The following is an 18,821-nucleotide window of genomic DNA, read 5'->3' on the forward strand; positions in this document are numbered from 1 at the left end:
CACACCACCTCTAAGTCATTGCAGGATTTTCCCCTTTTTACATTTACTAGCATATTGTCCGTTCTACCTTTAAATATGCCAGGCATTGGGAAGTACGCTTTCAAGAACTTACTTATTCAAACATTTTATAGAGTTCATAATACCAGATTGTTGTGAAATGATCACATTGCCAGCCAGTCTTAGTAAGAGAGGCTTCCGTGAAACATCAAGGGGGAGAGAGGCTAAGAACTTTTGAGAAGGCTCTGTGGGCATCCGCTTTAGGACATTAGACTTGAATAAGAATGTATCAGTGTAGACTTCCATGTATGTAATATTGCCAGCATCTACTACTGGGAGTCCCTGGCCCTGATTGGTGCTCTTGCATACTACCGTAATACAAAAGATAATACATATGAATAAAATAACTCCTCCCTCCATAGAAAGTCAATTATCCTCAACTTTATGTCAGCCCTTACCCTCTCCCTACTTCCTGTAGAAAGCAGCTCAGTCCGTTCTATTCACTTTTCCAGAATCTGTCTCTAAGGTGTTTCCATACATTTTCATTATTGCTATTACTGTAGCTCCTTGGAGCCCCAGTATGGGTCAGGACCCCACTATGCTAGGCACTGTACATACAGAACAACTGCAGAGAATAGCTGCTGAACATCAAAAAGTGATCATATTGACCCAATAGGTTTAGCCCCAGAAAACCAACTGTAGTCACCCTTGGAAATCTTTACCTGGTGGGATACAAATTATATTCTTCTCTTGCTTGCCCCCTCCCAGTTGGATCTCTTGTAGCTCAGTAGGCTGGCCCAGGAAAGATGGAATTCTCATTTCATCTAGGCTGGTGGAACATACAATGCCTCAGATCAGAGTGGGTTGGTCATGGATGGACGTAAACTTCCTTCTGCTAACTGGTACAGTATTGAGGAAGAGGGACAGGAACAGGGGAATTCGTCAAATTGGATCAGCCCAGAGATCCATCTAGTTGTGTATCTTGTTCTTGCAAAGGCCATTATCAGGTGCATCTGAGGAAGCTGCAAGAAGCCCAGAGCTAAAAATAGCTGTGTAGACGTTTGGTCTCAGGCTGGTGCTCAGACTCTGAAGCCGATGGACAGAGAAGAGCTTCAAAGACCAAGCTGCCACGTCTACCCAGCTCTCTTTAGCACTTCACGAGCCCACAAATGTTCACCCAGGCTCTGAGACACTCCCTGTATAGACGTACCCTACTAGTTAGAGATTGGCTTCAGCCCTGAAACACAAGTTTTAATGTCCCTTCCAAAACAGAGGTTGCCATTAATTACGATACCACTGGATATTCTTTGATATCCATATAAGGGTCCAATTCATTTTTGAATCTTGTTAAACTCAACAACTTCCTGTGGTGATGAGTTCTACAGTTTAATCACACACTTCTTTGATCGGTTTTGAATTTTCCACCTTCTAATTTCGTTGGATGTCCCCATGCTTTGTGTTAGGAACAAGGCAGCAGATGATTACTAGAGAGCACTGATGGGAGCTCTGCTAAGGTCTGGTTTGTATTTCAGATATTTATTCAGAGGTAGAGATGGCACTGAAAGGGGAGGTGCTACAAATACCAGTGAGGACAGCAACATAATAGACAAGGATGTGAAGGCTAGAAATGCAGGCAGCCAACAATGAAATACGATTCAGCCTGGAAAAATGCAGGCTAATAAAGTACATCTGTGGGGAGGAATCCCAAACACAGACCCTTAGTGCAAGGGGGTATCTGAAAAGCAGGAATGCAAGCATGTGATAGTGGGCAGCAATCTCATAGCAGCTTGCAATGTGATATTGTGTCAAAATACCCACCGCAAAGACACCACGTCATGGCCCAGGCGAAAGACTGGAGAGTATAGCACAGGGATCAGGAGCTCTGTGGTGCTGTCTAATTTCCATGGGCTGAATTGTACCTGTCTTGGGCAGGTGTGTAAGTGAGAAGGGTCGGCGATAAAGTGGCACAAAACTTTCCTCGCCCCTGCTCCTCTGCACACAGCCTGTGTATGAACCTATCGGGTGAGCAGTGGCACTAGCCTCCCAGCCAGGAGCATGGCGAGGGTCGGGCTGTGGTGTCTTTCCCCCTCCTTAACAGCCTGTGGATCTAGCCCGTGTGGGGGGTGGTAGAACCACTGTGGTGGGGGAAGTCCTGCCACAGACTGTGGAAATTTAACTGAGTCAGACACCATTTTTCCTGAGGCTTCTCCTGGAGCATAGCTCCTCCTTGTACGCCTCTGCCCGGCTCCCACCAAATGCAGCCGAGCAGTCACGTACACAGTGGGATCCACAGATTTCATGTGTCTATTAAAAAACCCACAAACATTCAGGCCATAGGGTGGGCTCTCCCTTCACTTTCGCTATTGGTTAGTACAGGCAGAAGCTCAGACTAAGACGCTTCATCCAACAGGAGTGGCTGAGATTTTGTGCTCCTGGACTCACGGAGCCTTTTATCAAAGCCTGTTTCTGACCACCTCCAGATTTGTGTGTGCAACATTTGCTTCCCAGGCACCAATAAATGGCTTTTCCAAAGGCCTGTCAAAGTTGCTTTACTCTCTCGACATAACTTTAATGAGCGAAGTTCGTAGGCTCAGCTAGTCTTGTGGGTGGGAAGACAGTCTGAGCGGAGCTAACAAATGTGAGGAATGAAGTGCTCTCGAGACCAGGGCTTCTAAAACTAGGAGTCGAGACCCTTTAAAGGGTTGCAAGGTTATTATGGGGGGGAGGGGTCATGAGCTGTCAGCCACTCCACATGCCAGGGCTGACAGTCAGAGCCCTTCAGAGCTGGGTGGCCAGAGAACAGCGGCTGCTGGCCAGGTGCTCTGAAGGCAATGCCACCCCCAGCAGCAGTGCAGAAGTAAGGGTGGCATGACATGAGGGAGGATGGCATGTTATGGGGGGTCGTCACTTTTTGGGATTGGGGGTTGTGACAGCCTGAAATATTTTCAAAGGGGGTCCCATCAAAAAAAGTTTGAGAACCCCTGCTCTAGACTCTAGAGTGTGGGTAGCTCTGTGTATTCCCACATTTCCTATACCTGAAGATCAAGCTGGGGGGGGGTGTCGAAGGGTAGTAAAAGTAGAGGGGGGGCTGTCTTCATGGCCACTCATTTTGTTGGAAAAGGGGTCTTCATATTTATTTCTTTAAATGCTTGGCTGACCAAATGGAAAACAATTTTTCTTTGGATCATCTCTATTGTTCCACTAGTGTGACATAGCTTTATATCTCTTTTTATGTGTCACAGAGGTCCCCAGATGCTTGGCCAAATAAAGAACACGATATTGTTTTTACATTTCTTTATTTACGTTGCTAAGTATTTACTACATAGTGAAACAATGGGGAAAAGAGCTAACGTCATGCATGGCACCTCAAAGCGTGGTTTTGGTTTTTTACCTAATTCAGGGCTCACGTCCATCTCAAAGTTTAACCAAGAAAAATGCTGCACTTTGTATTCATAAATTGGTTTGACATGGCTAGACCACATTTGTTTATATTCTTTTCTTAACAGACATGTTTCCAACATGCAGTGCATCAGCGCAAGCAACACAATGTGACTATTCAATTTCCAACTGGAGTTTGCAATTAACTATCCTCGCTAATATAATTTTTCTGTTGCAAATCAGCAACCTAGTGGTATTTGGAGATTGCAACATTCAGCAATCAAGCAGAAAGCTAGGAGATTTCAGGAAAAAAAAAACATTCTGTTCAAACTATGGACGTGAAATAGAAGGAAATCACTAAATTGCTTGTTACGTCTCGTATAAAAGATTGTTTAGCTGAGTTGAGTAGAGTCATGTCTGCTCTCTGAAAATTAGTACAGGTTTTAAAGTTTTAGAGTTGCATACTCATTGTAGCTTCAGTGCTTTCTATAGCGCTCCACTAGAGATGCACCTGCTGAGGCTTTGGCTCTTAAACCTAAGACATAAATAAGGCTACTGGATTTCTTGTGCCATCAAAGCAGGGGAAATCTTTTATTTTCTACTTTACTTACCTTAGTGTGTTCTGGGGTAAATGAGGGGAGTTTGAACTTCAGCTCAGTAGATACAGGTATTCATCTGACAATTGGTTAATTGAATCAGAGTTAAATAGCCCTAAAGATTGAAAAGTTTGATTGATTTCAGTCATTATGGTTTGTGAAAACTATTAATTTAGCCAATGGATATTAAGCCCCTTGCTGTGACACTTTGGGTTAAAGAGCTACCAATGATACAAAGCACTCTTTTCTTTTCTGGGTCCTTGATTTGAGTCTAATCAGTGTTCCTCTGTCACAAAACTGCCATGAATAAATCAAACACATTTTGGCACAGTTAGCCGTCTCTGCTTAGCAAAGGCCTGAGACTGAATTGACACCGATGCTTAATCACCTCTAATCCATGGAGAGAGAGAGTGATCCTCCCAGGTCAGGAGAAAGGTCATTGGCAGGATCATGTGGAGAAACTTGTGCTGCAGTTCACTGCACTATACCTGACCTGGGAATAAATGAAGGATTTCCATTTTCACTTCCACCATTGCCTTCACGTTTGCAATATAATGTATATAAGGGATATACATATCAGATGACTTTTTAAGAAAATAGACAGGACTTACTATTTTTAAATGGCCTTACAGTTTAAAAGTGAAATGTCATTTTTTAATGATAACTTTTGATTAGCTTTGTGGGTTTTTTTTTTTAATTAAATGTAAATTTTTGGTTCTGAATATATAGGGACACCAACAACTTGCAAAGTAATCAGTTTAATAAAATATATTTAAAATTATTTCAGTTACTACTACAGCTTTCTCCAGTCACCCCACCAATTTCTGTGAGTTTATAACTGCGTTTTCCTGTTTTTAAAAATGTTTTTCCCTTTGATTGCTATGTGAAAAAATCACATAATCAGAGGAAATTGACAGAGGTCCTGATCCTGCAAAGACTCAGACATTCTTGTGCTCTCGGAGTTGTCCCATTGAAGCGAGACTACTTACAGTGTCAAGATAAGCATAAGCGCAAATCTCTGTAGGATCATGGCCTAACCAGTTATGCAGGGGAGACAGTGAAACTGGCTGTACACAAACCACTGTCATGTACACAAAATAAACAAACTGGACAAGTAGAAATACAGTTCTTTGAGTGCTTGCTCATGTCCATTCCACGTTAGGCATGTGTGCACCGCATGCACAGTTGCTGGAGACTTTTCCCTCAGTGTTATCTAGAGGGCTGGCTCTGGAGCTGCATGCATAGGTGCCAACATAAGGGGTACCGCCGGCCCTTCTTACCGCCCATGACAATTGCTGGAACGATCTTCTTGCTGCAGCCATGCTTCTTCTTACCCAGTGATTTGGACTTTCAATCTGTATAGTTATTATAGTTAGTGTATATAATAATTCTTAGTTAGATTTAGTGTATATAGTAGTGTTCGTAGTTGACCCTGTTTTTGAGGGATTTCTCGCCCCAGGGGCTGGGCAGTCCCCAGGTTTCAAACCATGTGCCTCATGCAATAGGCCAGTGCCCGTGAGTGACCCGCACTCTAGCTGTCTAAAGTGCCTGGGGGAGTCTCACGTTAAAGAGAAGTGACAGGTCTGCAGGGACTTCAGACCTTGCCCAAGGAAAGATAGAGACATTTGGCTGAAGACCATTCTCATGGCGGTGGCCCTCAGACCAGCCTCAGAGCCAAGCTGCTCCAAATCAGCACCGAGACATCTGTGTGGAGAGCTCCCCTGGCACTGTACTCTTCCCAGCATCGCTCTCCATCCCCTGTGCTGAGGAAGAGGCATAAGAAACAATGCATCAAGAGGGGATGTTCTCCAGTGCAGAAGAGGAAAAGCAGGGAGCAACTAGCATAGTGAGACCCATGTCAGGCCACTCATCCTCCCCCCAGCCTCTGATGGCTCCGCTGATTCCACCTAGAGCACTGTTTCCAGTACATGACCCAATTCCTGGGAGCAGCCACAGCATCAGGTGTCTGCTAGCCCCTTCAACCCCAGAGGATTTCCAGGCAACAAAGGACCTCCTGATACCACTGTGCCCTCAAGGTCCCTCATCAGCCAAGGTGATCGGGGACAGAAAGGAGCAAGATGCAGCAAGCTCCACCACAGCACTGTCCAGGGGCAAGCCCTCCACGGTCTTGATGCAGCAGTCACCGGCCCATTGCCGGTTCATAGAATCATAGAATATTAGAGTTGGAAGGGACCTCAGGAGGTCATCTAGTCCAACGCCCTGCTCAAAGTAGGACTAGCCTCAGCTATATCTTCCCAGCCAGGGCTTTGTCAAGCCTCAGCTTAAAAACCTCTAAAGATGGAGATCCCACCACCTCCCTAGGTAACCCATTCCAGTGCTTCACTACCCTCCTAGTGAAAAACTTTTTCCTAATATCCAACCTAGACCTCCCCCCCTGCAACTTGAGACCATTGCTCCTTGTTCTGTCATCTGCCACCACTGAGAACAGCCTAACCCCATCCTCCTTGGAACCCCCTTTCAGGTAGTTAAAGGCCGCTATCAAATCCCCCCTCATTCTTCTCTTTTGCAGACTAAACAAGCCCAGTTCCCTCAGCCTCTCCTCATAAGTCCTGTGCTCCAGCCCCCTAATCATTTTTGTTGCCCTCCGCTGTACTCAACTTGTCCACATCCTTTTTGTAGTGGGGGGCCCAAAACTGGACACAGTATTCTAAATGCGGCCTCACCAATGCCGAATAGAGGGGAATAATCACTTCCCGTGACCTGCTGGCAATGCCCCTCCTAATGCAGCCCAATATGCTATTAGCCTTCTTGACAACCAGGGCACACTGCTGACTCATATCCAGATTTTTATCCACTGTAACCCCCAGGTCCTTTTCTGCAGAGCTGCTGCCTAGCTCGTCGGTCCCCAGTCTATAGCTGTGCATGGGATTCTTCCTTCCTAAGTGGAGGACTCTGCACTTTTCTTTGTTGAACCTCCTTAGATATCTTTTGGCCCAATCCTCCAGTTTGTTTAGGTCCTTCTGTATCCTATCCCTACCTTCCAGGGTATCTACCACTTCCCCCAGCTTAGTGTCATCCGCAAACTTGCTGAGGGTGCAATCTACCCCATCTTCCAGATCATTAATGAAGATGTTGAACAAAACCGGCCCCAGGACCGACCCCTGGGGCATTCCACTTATGACCGGCTGCCAGCTAGACATGGAGCCACTGATCACTACTCGTTGAGCCCTATGCTCTAGCCAGTTCTCGATCCATTTTATAGTCCATTCATCCAACCCATACTTCTTTAACTTCCTGGGTTCCCCAGCACCACCATGGTCTCCAGACGAAGAATTTTTGTGGGAGTCAAAAGGGGAATCCTTCACTCCTTCCCTAGTCTACCGGTCCCCAGCCTATACTCTTGACTTCAGTACCAGCCCTCCTGCCAGCACCCGGCCACCGGCCGATGCAGTGGCAGTACTGGAATCCTTGGAGGTTTCCCCCACTACTGGGATCCCAGTCCTACCTCTCATAGTGGTGTCAGAAAAGCGGGTTACCACCTCTTTCTGTCCAGCACCAGACAATGACTCTGGCACCCCAGTGCCGATGTCCAAGAAATGGCCCCAATAGATGTGGTGGAGCTAGAGGAAGAGGAGGGAGCCTCACCTCTGGCACAGGCCTCATCATCATCATCATCATCACTGGCTAAAGCGGTCATAAGCCCTAATAACCTGCTCCCACTAGATGACTTCAGGCCACATCAAGAGCTCCTAAAAAGGGTCACAGCAAACTTTGGCCTGGAAGTTGAGGAGCATAACAAGTCAGCACACAGCCTGATTGACATCCTGGCTGCAGCGGCTCCCTCCAGAGTGGCCTTACCCATTAATGAAGCAGTGATGGGACCCGTCAGGACACTATGGCAGACTGCTTCTTCTCTGGCCCCACCTCAAAAAAGGCAGAGAAGAAATATTATGTCCCAGTCAATGAGTTGAGTACCTTTACTCGCATCCCCTCAAGATCATTGATAGTGTCAGTGGTGAATGAGTGGGACAGACGGGCAACCCAGTGCCACCCTCCGAAATAAAGAGGCCAAGAAACTGGACTTCTTTGGTCGTAAGGTTTATTCAATGGGCAGCCTCCAATTACATATTTCAGACCAGCAGGCCTTGCTGGGGAGATACGATTTTAATCTGTGGGTTTCATTATCCAAATTTAAGGACTCCCTGCTACATGAGTGAAGATAGGAATTCATGGCCATCACAGAGGAGAGCAAGTCTGTGGCCAGGACCTCCCTCCAGGCAGCTCTGGATGCGGCCGACTCAACAGCCAGAACTATGGCATTGGCAGTCACCATGTTCGTAGCTCCAATCCTCTGGCCTCCCTCATGAAGGTCAACAGTCTGTCCAGGACCTCCCCTTTGAGGGCACCTCCCTGTTCTCTGAACAGACTGACTCAAAACTTCAAGGACTCGAGGGCCACCCTTCGCTCCTTCAGCCTTTACACACCTCCAGCTTCCAGGAAGCACTTTAGGCCTCAGCAGTCTCCCAGGTTTGCAGCGCCTCCCAAGCAGGTGCTCTACAAAAGAAAAGGGAAGGGTTATAACTCCTTCCTCCTACCTCAGCCTTCCAGGCAGGCTCTCATAGATATCCCGGCAAGGCCAGACAGGCTTTTTGAAGGTGCACCCGACGGCATTATACCAGTTTCAGCTCCAGATCCATTTCCCCTTTTGTTTTTGGACCATCTGTTGTCCATCAGCCTAGCGTGGTCATATATAGCATCAGACCGCTGGGTACTGAGTACAGTAACAGTGGGTTACACCATCCAATTTTCATCCGCCCCTCCCTACTCCCTCATCCCTCTTCAAGGATCCTTCTCATGAGCAGCTTCTGACCCAGGAGGTGCAAGCCCTCCTACATGTGGGGGCCATAGCGGAAGATCCTTGAGATTTGAAAGAGAAGGAGTTTTATTCTCAGTGTTTCCTAATCCTAAAGGCCAAGAAGGGTCTATGGCCCATCCTGGACCTCCGTTACCTCAACAAATATCTCAAGAAACTGAAGTTCCGCATGGTCTTCCAGGCCTCCATCATTCCCTCCTTGGATCCAGAAGACTGGTACATCGCCCTCAACTTAAAGGACGTGTATTTTCATATCTCTGTCTTCTGTGGTCACAGAGGATTCCTCAGGTTTGTACCAATTCACCGCTCTTTCCTTCAGCCCATCGGCAGCCCCACAAGTCTTTACGAAGTGTATGGCAGTGGTAGCAGTCTTCTTCAGGCATTGAGGTGTGCAAGTCTACCCATACCACAACAACTGACTGATCAAAGATCGGTCACAGGATCAGGTGCAGCACAGCATCAGTAGGGTTTGGGCCACCTTCCAGGCACTGGGGCTGTTGATAAATGAACAGAAGTCAACTCTGGTCTTGGTTCAGAGAATAGAGTTCATCGGAAAAATGCTTGATGTGACCCAGGCCAAAGCCTCCCTGCTGGAAGCCCATTTCCAGGCTATGTCAGATCTGATTTCCAGGGTCATGACCTACCTCCTAATGACTGCTCGGGTCTTCTTCAGACTGTTAGGTCACATGGCGTTCTCCTTCCCACCCCCACTAGTGTCCTCTTTTTGAGAACCTGAAATATGGTAACCTTAAAGATGTCTCAAAATCACCAGTCGCACATGAAAATTGTAGCCCAAGGCTAGGATTTTTGCAGGAACCAAAAGGAGTTTGGTCCTTAGCTGCCACTGAATGTCAGTGGGAATTGAGCAGCCCCAGCTTCTTTTCTTTTTGTTGTGCAAGTGGCTGCTTTTGCGTAGCAGAAATAGCTCCCTGAAGAGAAAAAAACACTCTTTGCAGGCAAGACCCATAACAGGAACCTGGTATGTCTGAGCGGAACCCACCAGCGAGCAACCTGTGATCTCCTGAAGCAGAGATGGGAGAGAGGATTGGCTAAGGTGGGAAGAGGGGAGACTCTAAGTGGGCTGCAGACAGAAGACCTTTTTTAGATAGCTGTCCTTGCCCAAACTCATTTTTGCTGTAACTGTTGGGCTGAGCTAAGAACAGGAAATTGCATGCGGTGTCCCCAGCAAGATTGTACCTGACAGAGGCCTGTCAAGTTCAACGTTGGTCGTCAATAATAGTTTGAATGTATATAGCCACATTCATCCCGACTGGCCAGCTCCTGGTGCTCTTGCAAGTTAGTGGTAAAACTCCCATGGACTTCAACTGGAGTCAGATCAGACTATACACAAAGCACCACTAACAACCACCCACCTCTGGAATGGGGGCGTGGCAGCCAACCAGACACGGGTGGGAGGAGGGGCTGTAGCCAGGTACACCATGCCAAATCCAGGCTGTTGGACAGAGTATCTTATGGGGGGTCTTTTATGTTCACACAGAGCAGACAGGACTCTGTTTTTTTAACATCTCTCCTGAAAAACCAGCACCCACTATAGTATTAGGTGTCATGGATACCTGGCCATTCCCTCCTCTGGTGAGGATTGCTGTTGACAGCCAGACAGCTGCATTTAGAGGCAGTTAGCTCCGCGCCCTCAGAAAAAAGAAAGGCTCCGAAATCAACCAAAGGACCAGGGATTTTTTTGCCCCTCATGTTTCCCTACTCAAATGAAAACAATCTGGTCCCATTGACTTTCTTCTATCTTCAAAAACCAAGATTTATACCAAACACACTGGAGAGGCTTGACATCAGTTGAGAAGGGGACTGATGAAACCACTTGGCTCCAGCCTCTGCTAATGTAACCTCCGACAGGTTAGATGACCTGATTGCCAGGCAGCAAGGTACACAGAAGCTTGATTTGGTCCAGTGAATGGGGATCTGTAGATGTTATTACATGGTTATTACGTATTATAACTTCACAGTTCCATAGTTATTACATAGTCCTGCCTTGAGTTCAGGGGATTGGACTAGAGGACCTACTGAGATCCCTTCCAGTCAGGCTGCCATGCCACTAAGATCAAAATAGGAAAATTTTGCTGGAGCACACAATCCAAATGCTGCCACTTTCTGCAACATCTTCTTCCTTGTTGTGAAGGGAAAAACATCACAATAGTTGCATGCAACTTAGCTTTCAGCTAGGGACTGAGGGCTCTGTGGGAGTGTGCGGTACCAGAGGCAGCTCTTACTTTCTCAATACTCTGATTACATTTTCTGTTCTGTATTGGTAACTTTGTCTCTTCAGACTTGATCTTTCAAGCCATCATTTCTCTCTCTCTCTCTCTCTCTCTCCAATGGCATTCGCTCTCATTTCCATTTCCTCACAGCATTGCTGGAACATGTCCAGATTGATGCTTTTGCTCCCCACCAAGGAGCTATCTGATTGCCATTTCCTCCATCAGTACGTGCTGTAAGAATGTACTGCTATTGCCATGTTATCAATATCAGGTATAACGTGTGAGCCTCCTTTGGTGCAGATACAGGAATCCATCAGAGCTGTTAGTTTTGAGGGGTAACACTTCCCCCTAGTCTTCTGAGACAGATTTTGCATTTTGGGGCACGTGGGTGGATTTTAGCCTCTGAAAATCAAAGGTCAGATTGTCTTTGCTACTTCTGCAAATGCATGGAAAGGGAGGAGGCTAAACAGAAGACTTTGCCCCCCCTTGTGCTCTCCACACCCAAGCTAGGGACATTCACAATCCCCGTGCACTTAGATGTCACCCTCTAGAGACAGAGTGGGGATAAGCCATGGCCACTGCATCAGCCTGCAGAAGTGGCCAGGTGTGGAGGGGGGAAAAGGATACGTCACCTTTTCAGGTGATGGGGTCTTCATATTTCCCATGGGAGCTCAAGGAATGACTGTGATAGTCCCTCCTAGGGCAGGGCAGATCCGTATGAACCCTTACATGGGCCCTGAAAAATGTGGGCAGATGTAAGTGCAGAAGTACCCAGGCTCGGCCCTATTGCATGTCATATGACAACTTATTTTAATGCTACAACTTTACCACACATTTTATTCCCAGGCTTCTAAACAGTTTTACAAACAGTACACATGCAGGAATCACTTCACTGATAACACTTGAAACCTGCAAATCCATATGCGAACAGATAAGCTCTAGCTCAAACAGAAGAAACGGGCTTGATGCAGAAATTACTGGCTGAGGGTTCTGTGCCTTGTGTTACACAGGGTATCAGATTATATGATCATAATGATCCCATCTGGCCTTAAAATCTCTGAATCTATGAATATTTAGGCACCTAAATAAGTGAACTCTGTTTTCAGAGGTGCATAGCACTCCCTGGTGCCATGAAGCCAATGGGAGTTGAAAGTGCTCAGCACCTGGGAAAACTTGGCCACTTTCATTTAAGGGTCCAAATATAGATCTAGGTAAAGGCATCCAAGATTGAGATTGTTTAAGATTTGAGGTATCGTCTGACTGACTGCTGCAGTAAACTGCTTGAAGCCATTTGTAAGCTATAAAACTCTAGCTTGGTGGGATTGACACCCCTGCTTTTCAGTACTGTTCAAGGCTGCTACTTGTCGAATTCTGTCTCATACAGCAGTCGTGTGACTTAGTGACAGCCTCTTAACGTTCGTATTTTCCATATTTTTATTATTTGATAATGAATTGAATATTTGAATAATTTGGTAATTTAAATATGTATAATTGATTTAAAACAAATCAGTGACCTTTCCCATTAATCCAGTAATTGTATTTAGGGGAGATGAAAGCAGTGAGAATGGGCTGGGGCATCATGGAGGTGCAGCCATTTGATCCCTGCCCTGCATGATCCCCGGATGGTCACTAATAATCAGTGGAGTAATATTCTGTACAGATTAAGGTTGCAATGCTGCAGTCGATAAGCTGTCCACCTGCATGCTATCATTTGCATGATCGGAGCCTAAAAGTGATCTGCACTCAGCTACTCGTAAAGAAACAAAAGGGGTTTCTCAGAATTACAGGATATTTGAATTCTGTGCAAAACTCCTGCTTCCTCAGAGGTGATTTGACACATCAGTCTGCATGAGAGAGGTGTGTTCGTACGTTGTTTTCTTGGCCTTGAAGTTATGGCCCAACTTGGGCATTGAAAGGAAACCATGCTGTAAGCAGGTCGTCCATTCTTATATATTTTCCTAACAGTTTTCAGCGCATTTCAAGTTAAAAAAAAAGTGTCATCATTCGGACTGGGAGCCAGGCATTCCTGAATTCTGCTCCTAGTTGTGACACTCACGCTCTTTGTAGGCTTGAACAAGTGACTTACACGCTTTGGATGAAATCATGGCCCCCTTAAAGTCAATGGGAGTTTTGCCTTTGTTGTCAATAGAGCCAGGATTTCAACTGCTGCACCTCTGATTCCTCACGTGTTCAATAGGGATAACCCTTAATTGTGTTGTAAGCTTCTTGGGGCAGGAGGAGGGGTTTTTTGGTTCTATGCTGTGGAGCACCTACCACAATGGGGTCCTAAGTTGTGATTGGAACCTCTGGGCACTACCGCAATACATAGAATAATAATAATTAACATTAACATAGAATTACCTAACTTAGAGGAGTGTTGAGAAAATGAATTACTGAATATTTTTGCAAGGTGCTTTGAAAATGAACAAAATGCTGTATGAGTGCTGAGAATTCCATCCATTACTTCTCATTATTCCAAAAGAGCATGCTAAAGATAACACAAAGTAATATATTAATTAATTAATTAATTTAATTAATTAATTAATATATCACACCTTTTTCTTCACTAATACCTTAGGTCAGGTAGCCCTCTCAGAAAGTTGATAGCAAAGTGGCTGTGTCACACGAATAGCGAAAAGTGAATTTCACTGAAAATTTTCTGATATGTTGCTTGATATTTTAGAGCCTCAGGCCTACTCCTGCAGACACTTTCTATCAGCTGTTTTGCTTTCAGTGGGGTTGCTCAGGAACATAAGTGTACAGCTGGTAGTATTTGTTTGCAAGATGGGGCCCATTGTGTGCTGTAAGATATTTGTTTTGTAATTGCATTATTTTGCATTTCTTTTTCTGCAGCGAATGTCCTGTATATGGCAAGCCAAGAAATGATGAAAGTTGTGGAGAGAGACAGTACAACTATAAAACAAAATTTAAAGAAGGTAACCATTTAATCTTCAGAGTTATGTGAGATGCCTATTCACTTGGGGACAACTTCTGTGTTCAGTTATACTAGTGTCAATCCAGAGGAACTCCAGTGGCCTGATTTTGATTTCAAACCAGTTTTACACCAGTATAACTCCACTGACTTCAAAGGAGTTACTTCTGATGTACACCAGTGTAAGAGAAGACGCACATTTGTTGACTCTAATTACTCTGGTTTTACACCACTGTGAGAGCAGAATCTGGCTCATGATATTTTGTACTTAAGGTCAACTATTATTATTAGACTAGTAGCTGAAAACCCATGCCATTGCATGTGTGTAATTCATAAAGTTGTGTGTAAAAAAGCTGCAAATGTCTGAGAACTTAAAAATTGGATAGTAACAGACCACAAATCCCAGCGATGATTGAACCTGGTGATATTCTAAACAAAAAGAGCTCTCAGACATATTTGTAGCTGTATTTGTCACTTCACAGTAACTTAAGAGACATTCTAGGCTTCAGAGTGATGTTTGGAGTTGTTGTGTCAGTGGTTGTGGTGATTTGTGTGTGGGTTGTGTTGTTCTGGGAGAGTTATGTAGATTTGTGTAGATGGTGGAGTAGGGGTGTGTGGTGAGAGGCTATCCATTTTTGGGGTTATTGTGTGTGCTGATTGTGATGTTGTGTTTGGGTGTGGGTGGTTGTGTTGATTGCGTCTGGGGATTGTGCCAGAGGATTTATGTTGATTTGTGAGGATTGCAGTTGGGTGCATGGGTGTGGCAGTTAGACCAAGTAATCCACCATCTGAACTGTCTCCCTCACAGAACCAATGAATTTGTTCCATGCAAATTAGCTGTAGAGTAAATGTGGTGATTGGCTGAGTTACCTCTGACTTCACAATGGTCTAGAACTCTTGGCATGGCATAGATACATGCCCTGCTGTGCTTCAGGTGTAATTTGTAAAGTCAAAATGGCAGAGATCTTAAAAATTGGATGATGACAGACTAAAAGCCAGTGATGATTGAATCTGGTGATATTTTGAATAAAAATAGCTCTCAGCCTTGTTTGTAGCTGTTTCCAGTGCTTCACACTAACTTTACAGACATAATAGGCTTCTGAGTGCCACACAGAGTGACAATTCTGGAAACATATTATATACATTCTGTGGGCTTGATTCTCCACTGCACCTGAGAACAGCCCAGGCATAGGGCAGAGGAGTCAGGGAGACAGTAGTGACTGAGACCCTGTCTACACTTACCTCCGGGATTCAGCAGCAGTTGATGGGAGATACGCAAGCTGCACAGAAAATTTGCGTAACTCCCGTTGACTTCTGGGCTCCTCTTCTGCGCACCGTCTTCACTGCACTGCGCCAAAGGGAACCGCCTTCCTGTCGACGCAGCACTACGCCACTTGCGAAGGTGGTCTTAGCACGTCGATTTCTGGATCGACTGAGCGGGTCTTCACTGACCGCTCAGTTGATCCAGAGCAATCGATCTGACGGCAGCGATTTTGCCGCCGTCAGTGTAGCCATAGCCTCACTGACCTTCAGCTGCTTGGCCCTGGTATAAGTTAAGGCCGGAGAGTGGCAACTTTGACTTACGCTACTGAGGGACCTGACACCAAGTCAGGAATAGCCGAGCCTTGCTTAGTCACGTCCCCTCCCTTCCCCATCCTTTTCACACCTCCTTTCTTGTATCTGCAAGGGTGGTTTCCAGCACTTGACCCTGGTGAAGATTCCTTCTCCACAGTGGGAAATTCCCCAGTGTAAATCCAGCCACTGTAGATCATTGTGTGCCATGCAAATGTACTCAATGCAAGGTGAGCATGACAGATCATAGAATCCAGCCCTGTGTATTTTCTGTCTGTTGGTTAAGGTTAGATTTGTATTTTATTTGTCACTTTCCTGCTGTCTGCTTCTAAATGCATTTTAATATTTTGTATACAGGAAATAAAATATGACTAGCTAGTGCTAGGTAACAGTGCAGTATCAGAGCTGTCTATCGTGCCTTTCAACAAAATTATTCCCTTAAACTGCCCAGCCAGGTTTGGCTAGGATGCAGATATAGAAAGTACAAGATGCAATTTCAACAATTCATGCAGAAGAGTAAGCTTCTGTTCTGATGTTCAAAAAAGTTGCCTTGACACTCTCCGTTTAGAATCACCATGGACTTGTATGATTTTATTTGCCTTTGTGGGGAAGGACAATTCTCTTGTCTCCCTTAGAGGGATTCTGAAATAAGAAACCTAAGGCCTGATCCTTGCAGGTAGTCTCACTGACTTGACTTACATAGAACTAATCATGATCTTGAGCCAAAAGTCTTTAAAACCACTGGAGACTCCCACTGATTTCAGTATGCTTTGGATCACACCCCATGTAAATAAAGCTTTGCAGGTTGCAATGGGACAACTCATGGTAATAAAGTTAAGCAAGTATTTGCAAGATTGGACTTTAGGCAGTTTTGGAAATTTTACCTTAATCACAAGCTTAACTTTAAGCATATGAGTAGACTCATTGATTTCATTGAGACTATTGATGTGCATTAACTGTTTTGCTGAGTCAGAGCCACAGTGCTTATAACTATGTAGGGCCATTGAATTCAGTGGGGCTGCTCCCATGCTTCAGGTTACACATGTGCTTATTTCCCTTGCTGAATCGGAATCTATGATAACAATTTGCAGGTTCCTTTGTCTGCTTTAGTAAGTGGCAGTCTCAAGAAAAACAATCTATGCAATGTCTTGGCATGCAGGAATCTTTGAAAATCTATATTAACTTTGTTTTATTGATTCCACTGTGTCATCACGCTTCTAAAGTGACAAATGTACCCAAGAAAATTAAAAGTTGAGGTGAGGTTCTAGGCAGCTGGCAAGCCAAAGAGGAAGCAGAAACAAATGTGAGGTTAACTGTCTCTCTATTTTTATTCTTCCTTCTAGTAATTTCTGGGAATGTGGGAAATAGGGGAAAAATCTGACTTGGCCTTAAGTTAAATTTGAAGTGTATTGACAGTAAAATGCATTTAATTTATAAAGGTTGGAAGTTTATAAATGTAAGAACTATAATCCAAGTTGCTATAGAGTTGGCAAGTTGTCACTTCAAGAAAGTTATACTGTTTAGTAGTCAGTGTGATCATAAGTTAAAAGCCAACCTTAACACCTGACTGTGCCAGCTGCTGTGAAATAGAAAAGTTATTTCTGGATCATATTTTCATGTTGTGCTCTGAAGGAAAGGGAAGAGGAGACACTAAATTATTCCAGTCTTTCTGAGTCCAGATTTAAATGTAATTATTACTAGTTCAGGAACAATATGTTTCTCTTCAGAGCTAGGGTTCCCAGTCTAACAATGCTAATTGGTCACATGTCTGTTTTTGGGGGATTTGAATTATTTGGGTCATTAGTTGAGGCATTTCACTTAGAGACTTCTAGAGAGGGAAAATATGCACAGTCAATGGCAGGGGCAATGGAATTGTATGCAGAAAAGGGAGATTTGCCTTTTTACCATATAATGTGTTGTTTGAAGTAGGGGCATGAAAACCAAACAGTGAGTGAATCTCTGATAGGCTTGGTATTGCAACACCATCAAGAGTTACGTTAAATTACAAAATCCAGACCAATAAGGTATGGTTTAGTGATGCAAAACTAACTCAGCTAAGGTGGTTAGCTGATTATTCTTTGGCCAGCTGAACTGAGTTCCTTCACTGTAATAACACCTACTCCCTTTCCTAACAGAAACTGGAAGCAAAGATACTGTACTAAAGGAAGTTTATTGTGATTTTTACAAAAAAGGAAGTGTGCTGTAATTCAATATTGGTAAAAGACGAATCAACATTGAGCATCACAATCTTTGCAAGTGTAAGGAAATGTCAAAAGAAAGGGTAAATGGCTATAGCAGATTTTCCACAAGGTAGCTGTGATAAACATTAACACTGCTGCATAGTGTCCCCAAATGATATTTAACTCCTTTAAGTCTGTTCCTGGGCTTGTTTTAAGGCCTGGTGTGAGTCTTACTTGTGACTTATCTTTATTCACATGAGCATGGCTATCAGTGGGAATGTACTCTTAAAAAAGGATTAATATCTCTGCTTCTAGGGCTTCCAAGAGAGGGCATTTGGTAAATACTTGCACGCCTGGTTTTATAAAAATTCTCCCAATTTTTATCCCATTTCATCACACCCAACATGCAGTGGTTCATGGCTGTTTTTTCCAGTAGGACCAGATCCAGAGACCCCTGAAGTCAGTGGAAAGACTCCTGTTGACTTCAGTGGACTTTGGATCAGTCCCATAATGGATGTTTTCCAGTGGTTAATAATTTTCTCAAGACCATAAAGCCCCTCCTCTTGAGACTGAGAATCATGAGGCTTTTCATGTTTGTATTGAATCCTCCACCTTCCTTGTGATTTTTCTTTGATTCACATGTTTTACATATGATCTTGTTTGGCATATACAGTGATTGTGTTTAGACAAGGACATGAGGGGTCTAAAGTGATGACCTGAAGGATCAGCAAAAATCGGTTGCCTAAGAGAAGTGACCTGTAACTAAATTGCAAACAAAAATTATAATGGAAACCTTGTAGATACTTCAAAGCAGTTACACTAAGTTACACTTCTATATTAAAGGTAGTTCATAATGCAGGCTGTGCTGTAGATCTCATAGTACAGTAGAAGATACTTAGATTTCTTTTCTCCTTTGAAAATATGTGTGTGGAGTAATCTTCTGTTCTACCAGATCCTGTTGATTTTCAGTCCTGAACTTAAGCAAGTGAAACAGAGATGTGGTACACTGTCAGTAATGCTATAGTCAATATAGGCTAGTTATCTATAATCTCCTAATAAACGTTGATGCACATTGAAACACAGACTGAATGTCAAAATTAT

The 18,821-nt window shown here is 44.3% G+C and overlaps 1 protein-coding gene across 6 annotated transcripts in view; it reads left to right on the forward strand.

Annotated features, from left to right (window-relative positions):
• The window catches only part of LDAH (lipid droplet associated hydrolase), a 165,164-nt gene that overhangs the window by 135,980 nt on the left and 10,363 nt on the right, over window positions 1-18,821 (forward strand). For all 6 annotated transcript variants that reach the window (XM_067544707.1, XM_067544708.1, XM_067544711.1 and 3 more), the window contains one exon: window positions 13,890-13,972. In XM_067544707.1, the coding sequence (XP_067400808.1) occupies window positions 13,890-13,972 (83 nt within the window). The remainder of the gene's footprint in view (window positions 1-13,889; window positions 13,973-18,821) is intronic.

This window comes from Emydura macquarii, unplaced genomic scaffold (genome assembly GCF_026122565.2).
Source record: "Emydura macquarii macquarii isolate MOO-44397 ecotype Brisbane River unplaced genomic scaffold, CSIRO-AGI_Emac_v2 contig_1027, whole genome shotgun sequence".
Taxonomy (NCBI): Eukaryota; Metazoa; Chordata; order Testudines; family Chelidae; genus Emydura; species Emydura macquarii.